At 51.9% G+C, this 17,626-nt stretch overlaps 1 protein-coding gene across 3 annotated transcripts in view; it reads left to right on the top strand.

Moving 5' to 3' along the window:
* Positions 1-14,804: 14,804 nt before the first annotated feature.
* Positions 14,805-17,626, top strand: part of SCUBE3 (signal peptide, CUB domain and EGF like domain containing 3) — a 33,004-nt gene continuing 30,182 nt past the window's right edge. For all 3 annotated transcript variants that reach the window (XM_032864289.1, XM_032864291.1, XM_032864290.1), the window contains exon 1: positions 14,805-14,958. In XM_032864289.1, the coding sequence (XP_032720180.1) occupies positions 14,874-14,958 (85 nt within the window). In that variant the 5' untranslated portion in view covers positions 14,805-14,873. The remainder of the gene's footprint in view (positions 14,959-17,626) is intronic.

Consider the following 17,626-nt stretch of genomic DNA (forward strand, 5'->3'; position numbering starts at 1 on the left):
CCACCTACTTTGCAGGCTAGTTTGTCGCCGATGCCTAAATGCCAGGACCTTTAACCGCCAAATCAGCCAAATCACCACTTCCGTAAGTGACTGGCACACTGGGTGGTGTGTGGAGATGGAGAGTCTAGGGGACCGCTTTCTCCTTGGACCGCGGGAGGGTGAGAAGTTGCAAAACGCACTGGGGATAACTCAAGGACAAGAGAGATACAATGAGCACAATTGAATGCAAGTGAAATGAATGATCGCTGCGGGCCTCTCTCCCTCCCACAGCGATATCAACTCTGCAAACCCCAAAGATCAAACTGGGGCCAGAAAATTCCCCCATCTAGAGTTTTTTTTTTTTTTTTTAACTTTAATTACTATCCTACTGAGGGGCCCAACTCCAGCTTTGAGGAGATACATTTACTGGTTAGATTTGCAGTAATGATTATTATTGTTACTGTTAAGAAGAATACATTCATTGTCTCCAGTGAGCTCACAATGCTGCACAAACATGACCTCATTTCTCCTCTGAACGGGGCAGGTATTGTTAACTTTGTTTTCCAAAAGAAGGACATGGAGGTCCATTGCAGTCCAATGCCTTGAGCAAGGCCACACATCAAGAGAGGGAGGGAAGATGGAAGCAGGCCCCAGGCCTCTTCCGTTTGGGTCCCAGGGCTCTCTGCACTGGTCTAGGTTCACTTGTCTGGTCCGTGATTTGACTTTTCTTATAGCCACAAAGTGGGATCCAGGGGTCCGAGAGGATCAGAATAGTCAGAGTCACCAACAGGAGATCCCATGAGAGGGATCATGGGATCAGCCAAGTCGGGACTCCAGATTCCACCAGCAAACCTCTCTCTTGTCTGGTCCCCGATTCACAAGGCTCCATCCAGGCTGAGTTCTCTCCCCACTTCCTCAACAAGGGACTCGGGCATTTCACCCCTGAATCTCCTCAGACCAAGAACCATATTCACACGGGGCGCCTTCGATTCAGGTCATGATCCCAGGGTCGTGGGATCGAGCCCCGCATCGGGCTCTCTGCTCAGCATGGAGCCTGCTTCTCCTCTCTCTCTGCCTGCCTCTCTGCCTACTTGTGATCTCTGTCTGTCAAATAAATAAATAAAATCTTAAAAAAAAAAACAAAACACCACATTCACACAACATTTGTCCTTCTGCCCCATGAGGAGTTCCTGCTGCTGGCATGTCCCTTGGGTTGGTGGCAGTATATCTGGGCCACTGTGCTTTCTCTGGGTCTTTGCCTCTGCCGTCCCCTCAGCCCTGTCCCAGAATACATTTTGCCCTTCCCACTCTTCACCCTTCCTACCTAAGCTTCAAGCCTCAACGTGCCTAAGAAACCTTTCCCTTGACCTTCCAGAAGAATCCTTCTCCCTCTCTAAACCCCGGCCACCCTTATTCATTCATTCCACCAATAATTATTCAGGACTTACTCTGTGGAGGCAGGCACTAGGGAAGATGATGGGGATTCAACAGTGAACAGTCAGACGAGGTTCTTGCTCTCACGGAGTTTACCTTCTTACGGGGGAGACAGGAGAAACTAAACAATTCAGTAAGTCAAATATTTATGAGTTGTCCTAATTGTGTATGAACGTATCCCAAATCTGTGAGGTCTCGCCATCTTCCACTCTGTCCAAGAAAGAGCTCGCCTTGTCTAGGTATGTCAAGAAGCTTTATATGGCCAGTGGATGATGGCAGGCGAGAGTAGAAGTGCTTGGGTGAGGCTGGAGAGGGAGGCAAGGCTAGCCTACAAGTGCCTTGAAGGCCATGCCAAACCCCTGAATTTCACATTTAGATTCATGGGAAGATACTGCAAAATTTTCATCAAGGAGTGACGTGATTTGATTTATACTTTATGACAGAGATTCTCAATAGGGCCGGGGTGGGGGAGGCCCAGTGTTGCCCCCTGCTCGCAAGGGACATCTGACAACGTCTGGAGACGGTATTTGGTTGTCACAACTTGGCAAGGTGTGATGCTGGCATCTGGTGAATAATGGCCCGGAATTTCACTGAGCGGCCCGGAATTTCACTGAGCACCCCGCAGTGCGAGGGACAGCCCCCCACAAATATCCAGAGCGCTGTGGTTGTGCAGCCCTGCTTGAAGAGGACTCTGGCTGCCCGGTAAAGAACAGGCTCTTGGGCCCCAACAATCTGCCCAAGGAGCCCCTCTGCATTTAACCGGGCCTCCAGGTGACAACTGCCATCCATAAGCCACAAGCACGATCAGACTGGCTGAGCGGGGGAGGGGCCCTTCTGGTATCACTGCGCACGATCAGACTGGCTGAGCGGGGGAGGGGCCCTTCTGGTATCACTGCGCACGGGCCACCTGCTCTGCAGGGGAGGCCAAGGGATCACAGGGACCGGCTCAAAAGGTGCCCTCTTCCTCCATGGTCACAAGCCAAGATCTTGTCATGACAGCTCCTGCCAGCTCAGTACTCTCCTCTTCTTTGACCTCTTGAATGCCAGGCCTGCACGGGGCCCCAGATGGCACTCGATGCCTGGCACTTTCCAGAGAGTTTATGGGTATTTACACCAGCAGCAAGCCTATCATCACAGCCCGGCCACGTAAATCAACAGAGTGAAAGGACTCTCCTCTTGCCCCAGCCCCCCAACTTGAGGTTGGTTTTAAGATTTAGGACAGACTCGATTGAGCTGTGGTGACAAGGGGAGGTCCAGAGGAAATATCTCCCAAGGAGGAGGGGACCGGTGCCTCCTTGGGGGTGGGGTTGGCCAAATGGAGAGTAGGAGAGTTTGCCTTCTGTGCCCCAGTTATAAACTGTTCTTCTTCCACTTCTATGGGTTTTTGGTTTTATATTTATTTATTTGGAAGGGGGTGTTGCTTGTGTCATGGCAACTTTGAAGAGAGCTGTAGAAGACCCCTCTCTGGGAAAATGAACACTGGAGACAAAAGTTTATTTACAATTCGGGAGATCCTCAGATCCCCTTGAAGCCTATCCATGACCTTGGGAAATAATTTACACTAACATGTCAATGACTAACAAGGTTCTGTATTTCCATCTGAATGGGGAATAAAGCCCTTAAGCCAAAGGAACTGGACTTCGTCTCCATCAGTGGGCTGAGACACAAGCCAAAGGGGAAGGGAAAGCATCTCCTACCTTCTCAAGTCTCCCCATATCGCTGCTGTACCTACATATAAAGCTGGGTTTGGAGGTGGGGAAGCAAAGGAGAGGGCAAAGGCAATAAGGGCTGTTTCTAGGCTAATTTGGAATCAAAAGACCACCTGAGACTTGACCCAAGGGGGGCTTGTTGGGGCCACAGTACCAGATACTGCTGGTCAGCCCAGAGCATCTGATCTCGTTAATGGGCCAATAAAAATTAGGGGGACAAAGGCCGAGCCCTGGCAGCTCAAATCAGTCTCCTCAGCAAGAGGGAGCAATCTTGTTAAGAGCTGTAACTGAGCAAATGGAGGACTCATTGAGTTTCATTAACTTTAATGGTGCTCGTTATGTTGTCTTCCAAGGGTTGTGGGATGGGCGAGAGAGAGCCAGATTCATCATCAGCACTTGGGAGCGGACTGGCTCTCATGGGCACCCCTGAGGCACCCAGCGCCGAGCTGGAAGCTGCTGTTCTTGCTACCCACACGGGCTCCCCAGCCCAGCACGACATCCTGGCTACACAGGCAAGAAGCCCAGGCCTCAAGGACTCATTCTTTCCTGCCAGGGTGGAAAAAGACAGGGACAAAGAGCTTGGGGCAAACCATCTCCAAGCTGGGCAGGCCACCTGGCTCTGGGCACCCACAGAAAGAGGCTCTTCCCCAGGGCCAGCAAAAGTCTGGCCCCCACGACAGGATCCTGCCAGCCCAGAGCCTGGCCCCGGGGCCATTGTCAATGACGGCCACGTCCCCGACCTCCTCCTTCTTCTCTATCCCAGACGTGTACACTGCCAGAAAAACGGAAAACAAACAAACAGGGCCAGCAGAAAACACATCACCAAACAAACCCGCCTCACATTGTCCTCTGTGGTCGGCCGGGGCCTGGAGCCAGAGGCCACTGGCCTGGAAAAGCCCAAACAGCTCCGTGACCACAGCCTCCTCCCACAGCAGGGTCTGCGTGGCCTTCCCTCCCATGGTTTGCTTCTCTTTCTCCATCTTTCTTTTCCTTCTGCCCGTTCTTTCCCCCCTCTTACTTTTTTTGTGTGCCTCCCCCTTCTCTTTCTGCATCCATGATGAAATAAACTCTCTAAACATTGAAGAAATCCTGCAGAGTACATCAAGGCTAGAGTATATAAAACCGGTTCAGGATGTGAGCCAGCCACACTGCTGCCTTGCTTTAAAGTCATCCACCAGGGATTCCAGACCCATGCACGACCCCTTAACATCACGTGGAAACCGGCTCTTCATCGTCCGGCCCAACTTTCAGATCTTAGTACTTTTCCCCTCTGATATTCGTCTCTGAGTTGAGCTGCATTATTAATTCCCTAGAGACCTTCCCCCTCTCCAAGCCCTTGCTCACCTCATTTCTACCACCTGGAAAGTCCTTGCCCTCTTCATGCAACTCCACATATGGGAATTCTATGTATTCTTTGAGGTCGTCTTTAAACCCTCCCCTCTGGGGTGTCCCCAGGCTTCCAGCTGGAATTAATCTGTCTTCTTTGTGCCCTCATTAGAATTTCATGTTGGCACCTTTGTGTTTGGGCATTTACCATGTTCTGCCTTATATTCTAATTATTTAGATGCAAATTTCTCTCTCCTACCTAATTATGAACTTGAAAGCAGAAATTATGTCATCTTTGAGTTCCCATATCCTTTAAGTTCCCGGCACCTAGTAAGTGCAGAAAGAATGTCAAACTCATTAAAAATCGAACCAACGGTTATAAGAAGCACACATACAATTAATTCCACATCTTGACTTCACCCTTTGCAAATTTGTTTGAGGCACTGGGTTCCTTGAGTAGGCTCTCCAGGGTCAGATTTCAGGCGTTTGCCGAGGGCTGGAGGATGGTATGTTAGATGGCGGCACCTACTGGCCAAGGGTGGCATTACATCGTGGGTCGGCTGCGGAGGAGCAACCCAATTTTGCAATCAATCCTGATGGGACTGGACCAGGGTGTGGAGGGGCGGATGAGGCAGAGGAGGCCTAGAATGAGTTCCTCTTGCTCCTCACTCCTCGGGAGCTTTAGGCTGATCAAGGAGAGGAGCATTCCTGAGTCTGGGCCAGGGCTTGCTCTCCACCAACGCCCTGCAGCCTCCTGCAGACTGATAATTTTGCGGGACCAGAGTGAGACACCGAAGAATAACAGCCCGGCGGTGAAGCCCCTTCACTTTGTCCAACTCAGCTTGGCGTGATGCCTGGGCCAGCTCTCCACCTAAGACAGACGAAGAGAGGTGGCATGAAAGGAGAGCCTCTTGCCAGACAAGGGAGGCAAACTTCTGTACGGATATTGACACTCAGCGTAAGCACACAGCAGGCAAACATTCTGACTCCTTCCTTGCAAGTTTTCAGCTTCTGCTAACAGGATTCTCAGTCCTATGGGAGCCCTTCTCAAAAAATACAGTAGAAGCTATTGGAGAACTGAGTTTTTTAAATAGCCATTCACTTTATGAATTGGTTCATGAATACCTTGAACTTTGCCCCAGGACCTCCAACTCATCCTTTCTTTGATCCAAGGTACCAGAGGAATTACACTGTTAGGTGGAGGGGTAGGGGTCCCCCTCTGTCTCTTCAACTTTTCCTCTGGGGAGGGAACCCAGTGGGGATTTGAGGGAGGAGAGCCATGGGGAAACAGGTCAGGAGGAGCAAAGCTAAGCCGGCTATCAGCAAAGTTGGGAGCTCCGGTAGGAGCCCTACAACCTGTCCTCTGCCACACCTTTGTTAAGGTTTCAACCAGTAACTAAAGACTTAACCCGCAAAGGCTTAATCTCATTACTCTGTCTTGCAGTGATATTTGTATTTAGGACCCAAGGAACACAAGGTAGAGCTCAAAGGAATGATCCTCTTATGATGGGATTGTAACCATTGGTGGGAAAGATCTTGATAGAGTGGTTGAAAGAGGATGGGGATTCTGCCTCCTGAGCCTCCTTCCCCGCAAACGAAGCTGCCTGTGGACCTTGCCCCATCCACCCTGGCCCCTGGCCTTTGGGGAGGTCCTGAGCTCTAGCTTGCAAGGTTCCGGTTCTGCAGCTTTCTCTTCCAGAATCTGAGGGTCTCTGGCCAGAGTCACCTCCTAGGCCCCCTGCATCTCTGTGGCTTTTCTTTAGTTTGAAGTCTCTACCCTGGCCCTCCATTTAACCCTCTGGAGCCACCAGTCCTTTCAGGAACCTGGAGCATTCTCAGGCTGGTGAGAGGCAGAGAGACAGGTAAAGAGATGTTCCTTGGGATCCCCTTGAATCTCCTAGGGATTTCATGAGCTCACTATTCCCTCATTCTTTCGTTCATTCAATAAACATTGACTGAGCACCACTATGTGCTCAGCTCTGGGGAAATAGTGATAACCAATATGGGTCTCGAAGGTTTGGAAGACCACAGCCATTATAGGTCAGCATGGCTAGGGCCATCTCAAGGACCACTGAGCTCCAGGCCTGCAACAAGGCACATTTAAGCTGGATCTTGAAGGGCAGCTATGGCTTTCCAACTGACAAGAACACAGCATATGCCAGGCATGGTGTGGTCTGGGTACAGTGATGGCGAGATCAGTAGACAAACATAAGATGTCATTGGAGAGAAGGGTCCAGGACTAGCAAAGAGGGCCCCTTAGGCCATACTAGCAGTCTGGAACTTACCCTTGTTAGGCAATGGTACCCAGGAGACACAGTGAGTGTCTGAATGAAGGCAGGGGCAATGGGGGTTGACAGGAGGGATGGATTTGAGGGAGGTTTCACAGGATATGGTGGTTTATTAGATGGGGAGAAAAAAAGAGGCCTTCCAGTCCTGGAGAAATTCAGCTGGGGCTGCTGAGTGGGTTATGGGGCCATTAGCCCCAAGGTGGAGATCACAGGAAGAGGACAGTCCAGGGGAGAGTTTGAGAGGAATTATGAGTTTGACGGGGTGTCAGTTCAGCTTAAGGTCTTGAAAAATGCCATTGGAATGAGCTATAAGTAGGCAGAAATATAGAACTAGACAGAAAAGAGAGAAAGGAGCTAGAGATTGAGATCCAAACATTGGATACATGGCATATTTATTTGACAGAGAGAGACAGCAAGCAAGGGAACATAAGCAGGGGGAGTGGGAGAGGGAGAAGCAGGCATCCTGCAGAGCAGGCTTGATCTGGGGAACCTGGGATCATGACCTGAGCCGAAGGCAGACATTTAACGACTGAGCCACCCAGGTGCCCCTGGAGACATAGCATAAAAGCCAAAAGAAAAGTGGGGGTTAGGGATGTAGATCTGGGAGTCTCAGCACATTGGGGGCAGCTGGAGCCATAGGGCCCTGCAGTGTGGAGCAAATTGCCCACCACCTTGTGCTGGGACTTTCATGAGACTTATCAGCAGTAAATCTTCAATAGGCTGCAAGGTCAGAATTGTGTCCTTCTCGGTGGCCGGGTGAGGAAGTTGAAGCTCAGAGACGTGAAGAAACTTAGTCAAACTCACCCACTGATGGGCTGGGCTTTGAACTTAGAACCGTCTGACCACAAAGCCAACACTCTTTTCACCACCCTTGCTGTCCCTGGGTGAGAGTCCCTAGGGAGGCCATGTAATGTGAGAATTGAGAAAATCCAAGCTAGAAACACTTAAGAGGCCAGTGGAGGGAGAACAGCCAGCAGGGGATCTGGGAAAAGAAAGGGCTCCAAGAAGGGGAAGAAAAATGTTCAAAGGCTTCTGATGATGCAGGGAGGTCAGGCTAGATAAGGACTGGCATGGAGCCCCAGATGTGGAGATGTGGAAGTCACTGGAGCCCCAGCAGATGTGTGTCAGAGGGGCCCCAGGCCAGATTGCACTAGGATGAGGGGTTACGGGAAGTGGCAAAGTGGAGATGGAGAACCAGCATGCTCCTCCTAGATGTCCAGGAGCCCAGAAGGACAGAAGCAGCAGGATCTGGGGAAGTTTGTAGGATGCTGCAAGTTGTACTGTGTTTGTAGGAGAAGGAGCTGAGGTGAGGGATTCAGGAGAGGGAGGGGATAATGGACAGCTCCAGCTCCCTGTAGGGCCAAGACAAAATGGGATCCTAGCACATGTATGCAGGATTGGCCCTGGCCAAAAGGAGGGACCCTTGTCCCAGCAGTGGGGCGGGGGGTGGAGGGAGGGGATTGGATGTTCATGCCAGATAGCTTCTGGCTTTTCCATGAAATAGGAGTTAAGGGTACTGCTGGGAGAAGTCAGGGGGCTAGATGGCAGAGGAGAAACCAAAGTTTGGAAGAGCAGCTGTGTAGAAAGGGACAGAGCACAGACTTGGGGGAGTTTGGAGACTTGCCTTGTGATGTGGAGGAGTCTGGAACCACACATTGATGTCGATGCCAGTTGGCAGGCTGGGTATTTTTGTTTCCTCCATGGAAGCAGCTAGGGAACAGGTGGGAAGGAAGCAGGTGGCAAAGTGACTCAGGTGTGGGGGTGGGCAGGGAGGAAGGGCTGGGAGGACACTGGGATGAGGGGCCGAGGAGGCCACCCAAGTGGCCAGAGGAGACTGGAATAGGTGTGGGCAGCTTGGACCAGGCTGTCCCCCCTCCTCACCCGAGTCTTGGCAGGGCTGCTGGTAGACCTCTCTTATAAAGGCAAGACTAAAAGCCTTGGAGCAAGTTAGTCCTAGAATCCCAGGGCTGGAAGACTTTGGAGAGCATTACTTCCAATCCTCTGCCTATATGGCCAAATGGCTCCTGAGCCATCCCAGACAGGTGGGACACAAGGACCGACCAGGATCAATGTGTCTGCTGACCTGGTATGATCCGCTCCCGCCCCCCTTCTTCCATTTCTTTGGTGGTTGTTCTGGGCTTTCTTTTTTTTCTCTGTCAGTCACTGATTTTTGTTTCTATTTCTATCTTGTCCATCGATTTCTTTCTAAGTGTCATCAAGATTCACCTCAAATCCCTCCTCATTCATGAATTCTTGGATGATCAACTTCTGTGTGGTGGCTTTCCATGGTTTGTTGCCGCAGATTGCTTGATGTTGCATTTGCATATACATAGTATGTTTTGCATATACAGATCTTGCCTTCCTGGTGAGATTCCAGCATTCGGGGGATTTTCCTGGTGATGCCCAGGGGTCTGTAACTCTACACACTAATGCTGATATATCTCTTTGAGTCAGGAATCACATTTTCTATTTCTTCTGCAGGTCCTAGAGGGCCTGGGACAGCGTGTACTGGGGAGAAGGTAGGTGATAAGTACCTTATTCCACTTGATGGGAGGTATCATGAATAATCAAGTCATCAGGAAGAGGAAGAGCGAGAACTGGAAGAGGTAGGACTGGCAGCTCAGAGGGTACAGAGGGTAGGACTAACAGTCAGAAGTCAGGGGAGACATGGATTCTGCTTCTAGCTTTGCCTCTTAAATTTGTGTGACCTTGGGCAAGTCATGTGACCTCTCACCAGACAAATATGATGCCTAAAGCCCCCACTTTTAAAAAAGATTTCTTGCGGCACATGGGTGGCTCAGTGGGTTAAGCCGCTGCCTTCGGCTCAGGTCATGATCTCAGGGTCCTGGGATCAAGTCCCGCATCGGGCTCTCTGCTCAGCAGGGAGCCTGCTTCCCTCTCTCTCTCTCTGCCTGCCTCTCCGTCTACTTGTGAGCTCTCTCTGTCAAATAAATAAATAAAACCTTTAAAAAAAAATAAAAAAGATTTCTTGGGGCGCGTGGGTGACTGTTGTTGAGCATCTGCCTTCGGCTCAGGTCACGATCCCAGGGTCCCTGGATCGAGCTCCGCATCCGGCTCCTGCTTGGTGGGAAGGCTGCTTCTCCTTCCCCCACTCCCCCTGCTTGTGTTACCTCTCTCGCTGTCTCTCTGTCAATTAAATAAATAAAAGCTTTTTAAAAAATAAAATAAAATAATTTTTAAAAGATTTCTTTATTTACTCAAGAGGGAGAGAGAGTCTTAAGCAGACTCAGCACTGAGCAAAGAGCGGGATGCGGGGCTTGATCTCATGACCCTGCGATCAAACCGAAAGTCAGATGCTTAACTGACTACACCACCCAGGAACCCCAAAGGCTAAAGCCTTTTGAAGTTGTACCCTTACATGATCCTCCAGAGCAAGATGACTGCCCTATTCCCTCTTATATGTGATGGGGCTGGTCTGTGACCCTCAGCCTGCCCTGAATGATTAAACTGTAACAGTGGCCAGAATGTGTTACGTCTCTGTGGATTCGGAAGAGGCAGCATACAGAATGGAGGAGGTGCACAAGCTTCAGAGTCAAGTCTGGGCCCAAGTCCTGGCTTTGCCCCTTCTTAGTCGGTCATCTGGCTGACTAAGAGCCTCAGTTTTCCCATCAACAAAATGGGCATAATAGTTCTTGCTTGATAGGCTTCCCGTGGATTGTCTGTTGCAGTGCCTGGCCCACACAGAAAGTGCTCAGTGAAGGGTAGCTATGCGCTCTAATCTCTCTGAATGTCTGAGTCTTCTTCACGCTGGTAGGTGTGAGGTGGCAAGGAAGGAGGGATTCTGGCGCTACCCTACCTACCTTTCTACTCTCCAACTTGAAAGTGATGTTGATGAGTGCAGTGTGTTCAATGCATGGCATTTCTGGAAACTTCTCAGTAAGAACGTGTGACAGGGGTGCCTGAGTGGCTTGGGCTCAGGTCATGATCCTGGGGTCCTGGGATCGAGCTCCACGTGGGTCTCCCTGCTCAGCCAGGAGTCTGCCTTGCCCTTTTCTCTACCGCTCCCCCCACTCGTGTTCTCTCTCTCAAATAAATAAATAAAATCTTAAAAAAAAAAAAAAAGATCATGTGACAGACAGAACCTATTGGAGGTGGTGAGAATTGAATCCAGTTAGTTGTTCTTACACCCAGCAGCATCAAAGTCTGGCCCAGGACAAGACTGCTTGTTCCCAGGCACTACTATACCTTTATTATCAAACACTCTGGCCTTTGTTTCTTCCGAGAAGCAGTCAGAAGAACAGCAGTAGCCACTGCCTACTGGATGCCTACTATGTGCCAGGGGGGTTTCCATTAATCATTTCATTCAATTAATGCCATAACATTTCAAGGTGGATGTTTTTATTCCCTTTTTGGGATGAGACAACCAAAGCTCACTGAGATTGAATAACTTACCTGAAGTCACATAGCTAGAAAGTTAACAGAGCTGAGATTTGCCTTTTAAATCTAATTTAATTTCTTAAATTTTTTTTATTTATCAGTATTTTTTTTAAAGATTTTATTTATTTATATGACAGAGAGATAAAGAGCACAAGTAGGCAGAGTGGCAGGCAGAGGGAGAGGGAGAAGCAGGCTGTCCACTGAGCAGGGAGCCCGATACAGGGCTCAATTCTAGGACCCTGGGATCATGACCTGAGCTGAAGTCAGCCGCTTAACCGACTGCACCCCCCCCAGGAGCCCAGATGGACCCATTTTATAGATGGGGAAGCTGAGGAGCCGAGAAAAAGCAAAGTCTCATGGAAGGAGATTTGGCAGGGATGGGGAAGCCTCTGAGTGTGGTAGGCCCTGGCAGAGGTGTCCCTAAGCAGCATCAGGCTGGGTCCCCAGCCCAGTTTTCTCCCTGGACTTCTGCAGGGGAAATTAGAGGGAAATGAATGTCGGAAGCAACCGCAAAGGAAAGTGAAGGCAGAAAGCACACCGTGGCCCGAGATAGTGTGGGAGGCCCAGAGAACCCAGGAATACTTTGCTCCTGCCGGTGCGGCTATGCTGTGGCAAGCATAGGCTGCTTCTTTTGTAATACCACCTGCAACTGCCATCTCATGATTTCTTCCTTGTCATTTTCCAACGTCACTACCCAGTTATGAGCCCCTGCGGAAGTGGACAGGGCAGAGGGTCGTGGGACCAGTCCCCCAGTTAACAGTGCCCAGATAGAAGCCTTGCTTCTGCTCCCACATCATCCTCTGCAGGGCTGGGGGTGGGCTGGGACCAGATTGGATGGCGGGGAGAAGGGCGGGGAACTGCCTCTTCTGCCCAGATATGGAGGAAGCTTCCCCGGTCCTAGAGGGATGAAGAAAAAGTTGGCAGAATGAGGGGAAAAAAAGGAAACCAGAGTAAAAGACACCAAGTCTCCCAGAGACTTGGCAGCTAAGGCAGGGCAATGGCCACACTCAGGGGACCAGGAAATCACACTAAACTAGAGACAAGGTTTGAGGTGATCTATTAATCTGTCCCTACAGAATCCTTCATGCCCATCTACCCTGCAGTTTAGAGGGTAAGCTGGAGCCCTCTTTTCTAGGGACCCAGAGAAGTTCACACGAGTGTCCAAAGCAAAGCAGAGACAAAGCAAGGCACTGTGCAATCTCTTTTCCCTGCCTTCGGGGTAGGGGGTCTTCAGCTCTCTCCCTGTGTTCCCATGTAGATCAGGCACCATCTGACAACGTCTAATAACTCCTCTTCTCCTCCTCCTTCTTCTTCGTCTTCTCCTTCTCCTCCACTTTCTTCTTCTTCTTCTCCTTCTTCTTCTTCTAACCACTCTCTTGTTTGGGACAGAAAGGATGGCAAGTTTGTACTTGTCCCCCAGCCCTATACATAATTGGTGACAGCAGGCAAAGCAGCTTTAAGGGGAGGGGTTTGCCAATGGAATGAAGGAGGGAGGGAGTCCTAGAGTGACAGAGCTGGAAGGGACCTGGGAGAACACTTGACCCAACCTTTTGTGGCCTCCACACCATTCCTGTGATCTGTGTGCTTCTATCCCTACCATCATCTCTCATGCCAACCAAGGGTTCTCAAGACCTCCTCCCCAAGGCTTCCTAACCTAAGGGCACTGTCTCTTGTCTCCTTTCCACCAAGGAGCTAATCCAGCCTCTTGTTTTCTAGATAACGCTGAGGCTCATTGAGATGTGACTTACCCAAAGGCAACCTTCGTCCCAGGACAAAACCAGGACAAAACCCCAAATGCTTGAAACTGTTTCCATCCTCCTACTCTTCTACTCAATCCCCAGGGAAGGAAGGGCTCAATTCTTCTCCCTAGGGGCTGAGGAGACCTCTGACATGTCACACCTGTCACCTAGCTGATGTGGGCTGCCAGTGTCAAGGTTGTCTAAGACCAGAGTTACTTTCAAGGTGATTCTGGTCATTTCCATTCCTCCCAGGTAAACTGAGGGCTTTCTGAGGTTGGTCTGGGTCCTGCTTGTTTCTTCCCTGAAAAAAATTGGCTCTGAAGCTTAAGTAACTGCCTGGAACTTGACTGACTGAGCCCCAGACTCCAAGAAAGCCCTCACCACCTTTTCAAGGGCTCTTTCCTCTAGGATAAAAGGAGAGAAGATGCTGAGCTGTAAATTCACCCAGAAGGCAGTGTCCATGGCCTCTTTTTTATCTTTTGCCCTTATTTTTTGCAGATATCATTTATCTTTCCTCCACTGCCCAGCAGTTGGAGATATGAAGAGGTCAGAATGGACTGGCTGGGACCACATCCTGAGGCTGTGAGGACAGGTTTGGAGAAGCGTTATGTGCAGATGTTTGTGTCTCTGTTTACAGGCATGGGCACATTCCTGGGTTAGCTCTTGCCCCTGTGCTGAGGGCATGAGAGCGTTTTATATGTGAGCCCACTTCTATATGAGTAGGGTAACTCAGTGGGCCACCTCCAAGGCCAGAACTGCAAAGGAGTCGCCCTGGGGCCCGGAGTTTGAGCTGGGGGAAGGCTACTTTCTTTTTGGTCCTCAATTAAAGTTTACTCAGAGCTAGGAAGGAGTCCGGGGTGAGGGGTGCGCTGGAGGTAAGACTTGGCAGGGTGGCCCTTGGCCCGAAGTGGGAGCCCGTCTTGGTTTTTCGAGGTCCCATGTGGCTGTGTCCCGCGTGTCGGGCTGCGTCGGGCGGGCGTGCCGGAGTGCCCGTGCGATCCCGTCCACCCCAGCCTCCCCGACACCCGGAGCTCTCTTTGTCTCCTTGTGGAGGTGTGCGTGCAAACCTGCGTCGCACAGCCCTCATCTCGTGCGAGCGCCGGGGTGCACCCTAGCTCCCCCATTCCTTCCGCAGGGAGAGAGAACGAGCCGGAGCCCGGTGCTGTTTGGTCTGGAGCCGAGCGGGGCTTGCATTGATCCATTGATTGTGCGCGGTCTGCGCCTGACCTCCCTGCTCCCGGGGAAGCCGTCTCCATGGAGACCGGGCCCGCTCCCCCAGCGCCGGATTGTAAATTCCTGCAGGCAGCGGCCCGGCAGCCTGGGGAGGGGGCCGCCGCGCCCGGGCGCGCAGGGGGAGCGGCCGCCGCGCCGAGGCCCCATTTGAAAGAAAAAAGGGCACGAAAAAGGAGGTGGTGGAGGAGGAGGGGGAGGAGGAAGAAAACGAAAAGGAGCGAGGAGAGGAGGAGAAAGAGGAGGAGGAGGAGAAAGGCGAAGAAAAAGAGACGGAGCCCGAGAGACGGAGAAGGAGCGAGAGAGGAAGAAAGAGAGGCAGAAAGGGCGTGTTTCTGGCGCTGCGTTTCCCCTCCCCTTTCTCAGGTCCCTCGCTCGGGCTCTGCGCGCTCTCCGGCGGCAGCTCTCCCCGGGCGAAGCTGGGAATTGGGTGGGATTATACGGAGCAGCCCCGCCGCCGCCGCCGCCGCCGCTAGCAGAGCCCAGCTCGGAGAGGGCGGTGGGTCCCCTCCGTCATTGGCGCCGGGCGCCCCCAGCCTCGTCGCGCTCTCCGCCTCGCTTTCCCCGGCGTCGGGCCGGGAGAAGCCGGCAGCATCGGGAGCCTCCCGACGAGGGCGCCGCGGTCCGCGCCCTGCGCCCGCAGCCCCCGGCCCGGCCCCGGCGGGGCGCCCCCTCCCCTCCCCCCTCCGGCGCGCGGGGGCCCCGCCGGCTTCCGCCCTCCCGGGGCTGCCAGACCTGCCCCGGCCGCCCGGCCGCGGGTGGCTCCAGCCATGGGCTCGGGGCGCGTGCCCGGGCTCTGCCTGCTCGTCCTGCTGGTCCACGCCCGCGCCGCCCAGCACAGCAAAGCCGCGCAAGGTAAGGAAGGAGGGGCGCGCGGCGGCGGGACTGCGGGAGCTACGGGGGCTGCGGGGCCCGAGGGCGGGGGCGCGATTTCCGAGGGGCAGGGCAGGTGCTGGGCAAAGCGTGCCGCTGTCAGAGCCCAGCACCGTGCACCCGCACTCTGGCCGAGGAGCTGACCTCAGGGCGCTGCGTCCCGGGCGAGAGGCTGGACAGGCCGGCAGCGACACAGAGGAGTGAGAAGTTTGGGGGGCCCTGTGCAGAAGTCGCCACGCACCTCAGAATTCTGCCCGACTTCACTGCCGCCCCAGCATCTTCGAAAGATTTCTTGTCCTCCAAAAGTACGAGAGAGAATCTTCCCTTCTCTCAGACACTGCCAGAAACTTAAGCCGTGGCCTGGAGAGACGGAGAGAATGAAACTTTTCAGCCACGCCATGTATTTCTTCCCCTCACCCCCAACCCTCATGCAAAGTCAGACAAAATTTCCCAGTTGTTGTCTTATCAGTAGAAAAATGTTAAAGAAAAATAGGATCTTTTTTGGAAAGCCCAGCTCGTCTCTCACTGGATGGTAGGGGGCTGAAGAAGAGAAGAAAATTTCTGACTGGTTCCCAGCAAGAATGTCGCTTTCTGCCTCTTTGGGGGGAAATCTCTTTCGTCTTGCATGGCTTTCATTTCTTATCATAATATTTATTTATTAAGGCCTCGGGTTTCCAATTCCATTTAAATCCAGGTCAGAATTGCATTAAAATAACAAAGTAAAATTCCAGGCCGGAGAGCTCTGACAGATCCCTCTAGGAATTAAAGAGAGAGAGAGACAGGGAGGCCCTCCAGCCCCCATCCCTGACCCCAGGCTCATTGCCTGGCCAGTCCCAAGGCTTTGCTGGCAGAAACCAGGCTGGTGGGCTACAGTTCTCTTGGGGACAGCCTCCCCTCCCCCTTGACCTCTTGCTGCACCCTTCCCCCATCATATCCTCACCCAGGAAGAGATTTATATGGACAAAAAGAAAATTCCTCCTGGCAAGGCTTGGCGGAGGAGGATATGATTCTGCCTATTGTCCCAGGGGCTCCTGAAGCCAAGATGGGGTGTGGAAGTGGCTGAGCCAGAAGGGAAAGTTGAACTTGGGAGTTGGGGAAGCCTGAGTCTCTGGCAGTCAGGTCGCTATGTCCTGGAGCCTAAGCCCTTGGCTCTTAAGGTGCTCTTCTGTACTGCATGGGCTCCCACTCTGATAAAAGGATGGTGCCCTATCCACGCCAGTCCCTTCTCCCAAATGCTGCCTCTTCAACTACCTCCTTCTTCTAACCTGTCCTTTAACAGAGCCCAAGGACCAGAGATCCACAGCTGTCACATACCAGACCTCACCCCCTTCCAACCCCAAACTGCCTCCTCTCCAGTTCTGGTTCCAGACAGCCCACTCCCACCCCCAGCCTGGGAGCAGCCCCTCTCCCACTGTGGATTTGCTTGTGTTTTCATAAACAAAGCTGGCTTTTGTAGTGTGTGCTGACTTACTCATAACATGGAATTAGCTAGGGAGTTTAGTCTGAAGGAAGGAACAGATTTCATTCAGTAATCTAGAGACAAGATAAGGCCTCTTTCAAGTTGGAGCCTGTGTCTGTAGTGGCCTAGTGAGACTGGGGGGCTGGGGGCAAAAGAGGGAGCAAACAGTATATTCAGGGGGGTTCCCAGGGCTCATGGAGACTTCTAGAAGGGACAGGTGCAAGGGGAGATCAGCTCATCCTTCGGGGATAGAAGGACTCAAAACCCCTGGGCTTCCCTTTTTCATCAAGACACCCCTCTGGGTGCTGCTGGGGGCAGGGGATGCAGCCAGAGTGGAGGCCCCTGCCCTCAAGGAACTTACATCCTCCTAGTTTTGTTTCCTGCTTATATTCAGGCTTCAGTTAACAGTGTATCTTCCTTCTGATCCCCAAGTCTAGCCGGGCATAGAATAGAAGCCTGTCATTTCAGCTACCTCTGACGCTGCTGTTCAGGAACTGTGTCAGCCCGGTCTGCCAGAGGTGGCCTAACGACAGGTCCGTTGGGGTAGAGGGTCTCTGGACCCAAATCTGCAGGCCACTCTTGCAGGAAAGACAAATACTGACTGGGCAGGGCAGCCTTACCCCTAGATGGAGTGCTGTGGACATCCCTTGATCCCAGACAGATCTCCTGGGTATCACGCCAGCAGGTGTGCTTTCAATGCCATGTGCTTTTAGTCGAAGCTCTAGTGGGTCTCTTTAAATTACAAAGACTCTAGGCAACTGTCTTGTGCCATTATTAGATCTCTGGATAGTGTGTGTGTGTGTGCGTGTGTGTGTGTGTGTGTGTGTATGTGAGAAATGGAGAGAGAGAGCGAGAGAGAGAAATTCACTGCCATCACCCACAGGAGGTAGAGCTGGGTGCCTTTGTCTCTCGTGACTTGGTGGTTAAGCCTGGATACGAACATTTTCATGTCTTTGAGAACCGTGTGTGGATGAATGGGTGGGTAAGCTCGTGTGACCAAGAGTGAGTGAGCATGAGGGTACATGGTTTTGAGTGTTTTTCAAGTGCCTGTCTGTGTATTTTAAAGTAGACAGACTGGATAACCAAGATAATTGTTAACTTAAAAGCATTAATTTGCTTTGCTTTTTTTTGGTGGTGGGGGGTGCAGCAGTGGTTAAAAAGATCTAATCCTTCCTTAGGGCTCAGGTTACA

This window comes from Lontra canadensis, unplaced genomic scaffold, assembly GCF_010015895.1.
Source record: "Lontra canadensis isolate GAN:19392208 unplaced genomic scaffold, GSC_riverotter_1.0 scaffold27, whole genome shotgun sequence".
NCBI lineage: Eukaryota > Metazoa > Chordata > Mammalia > Carnivora > Mustelidae > Lontra > Lontra canadensis.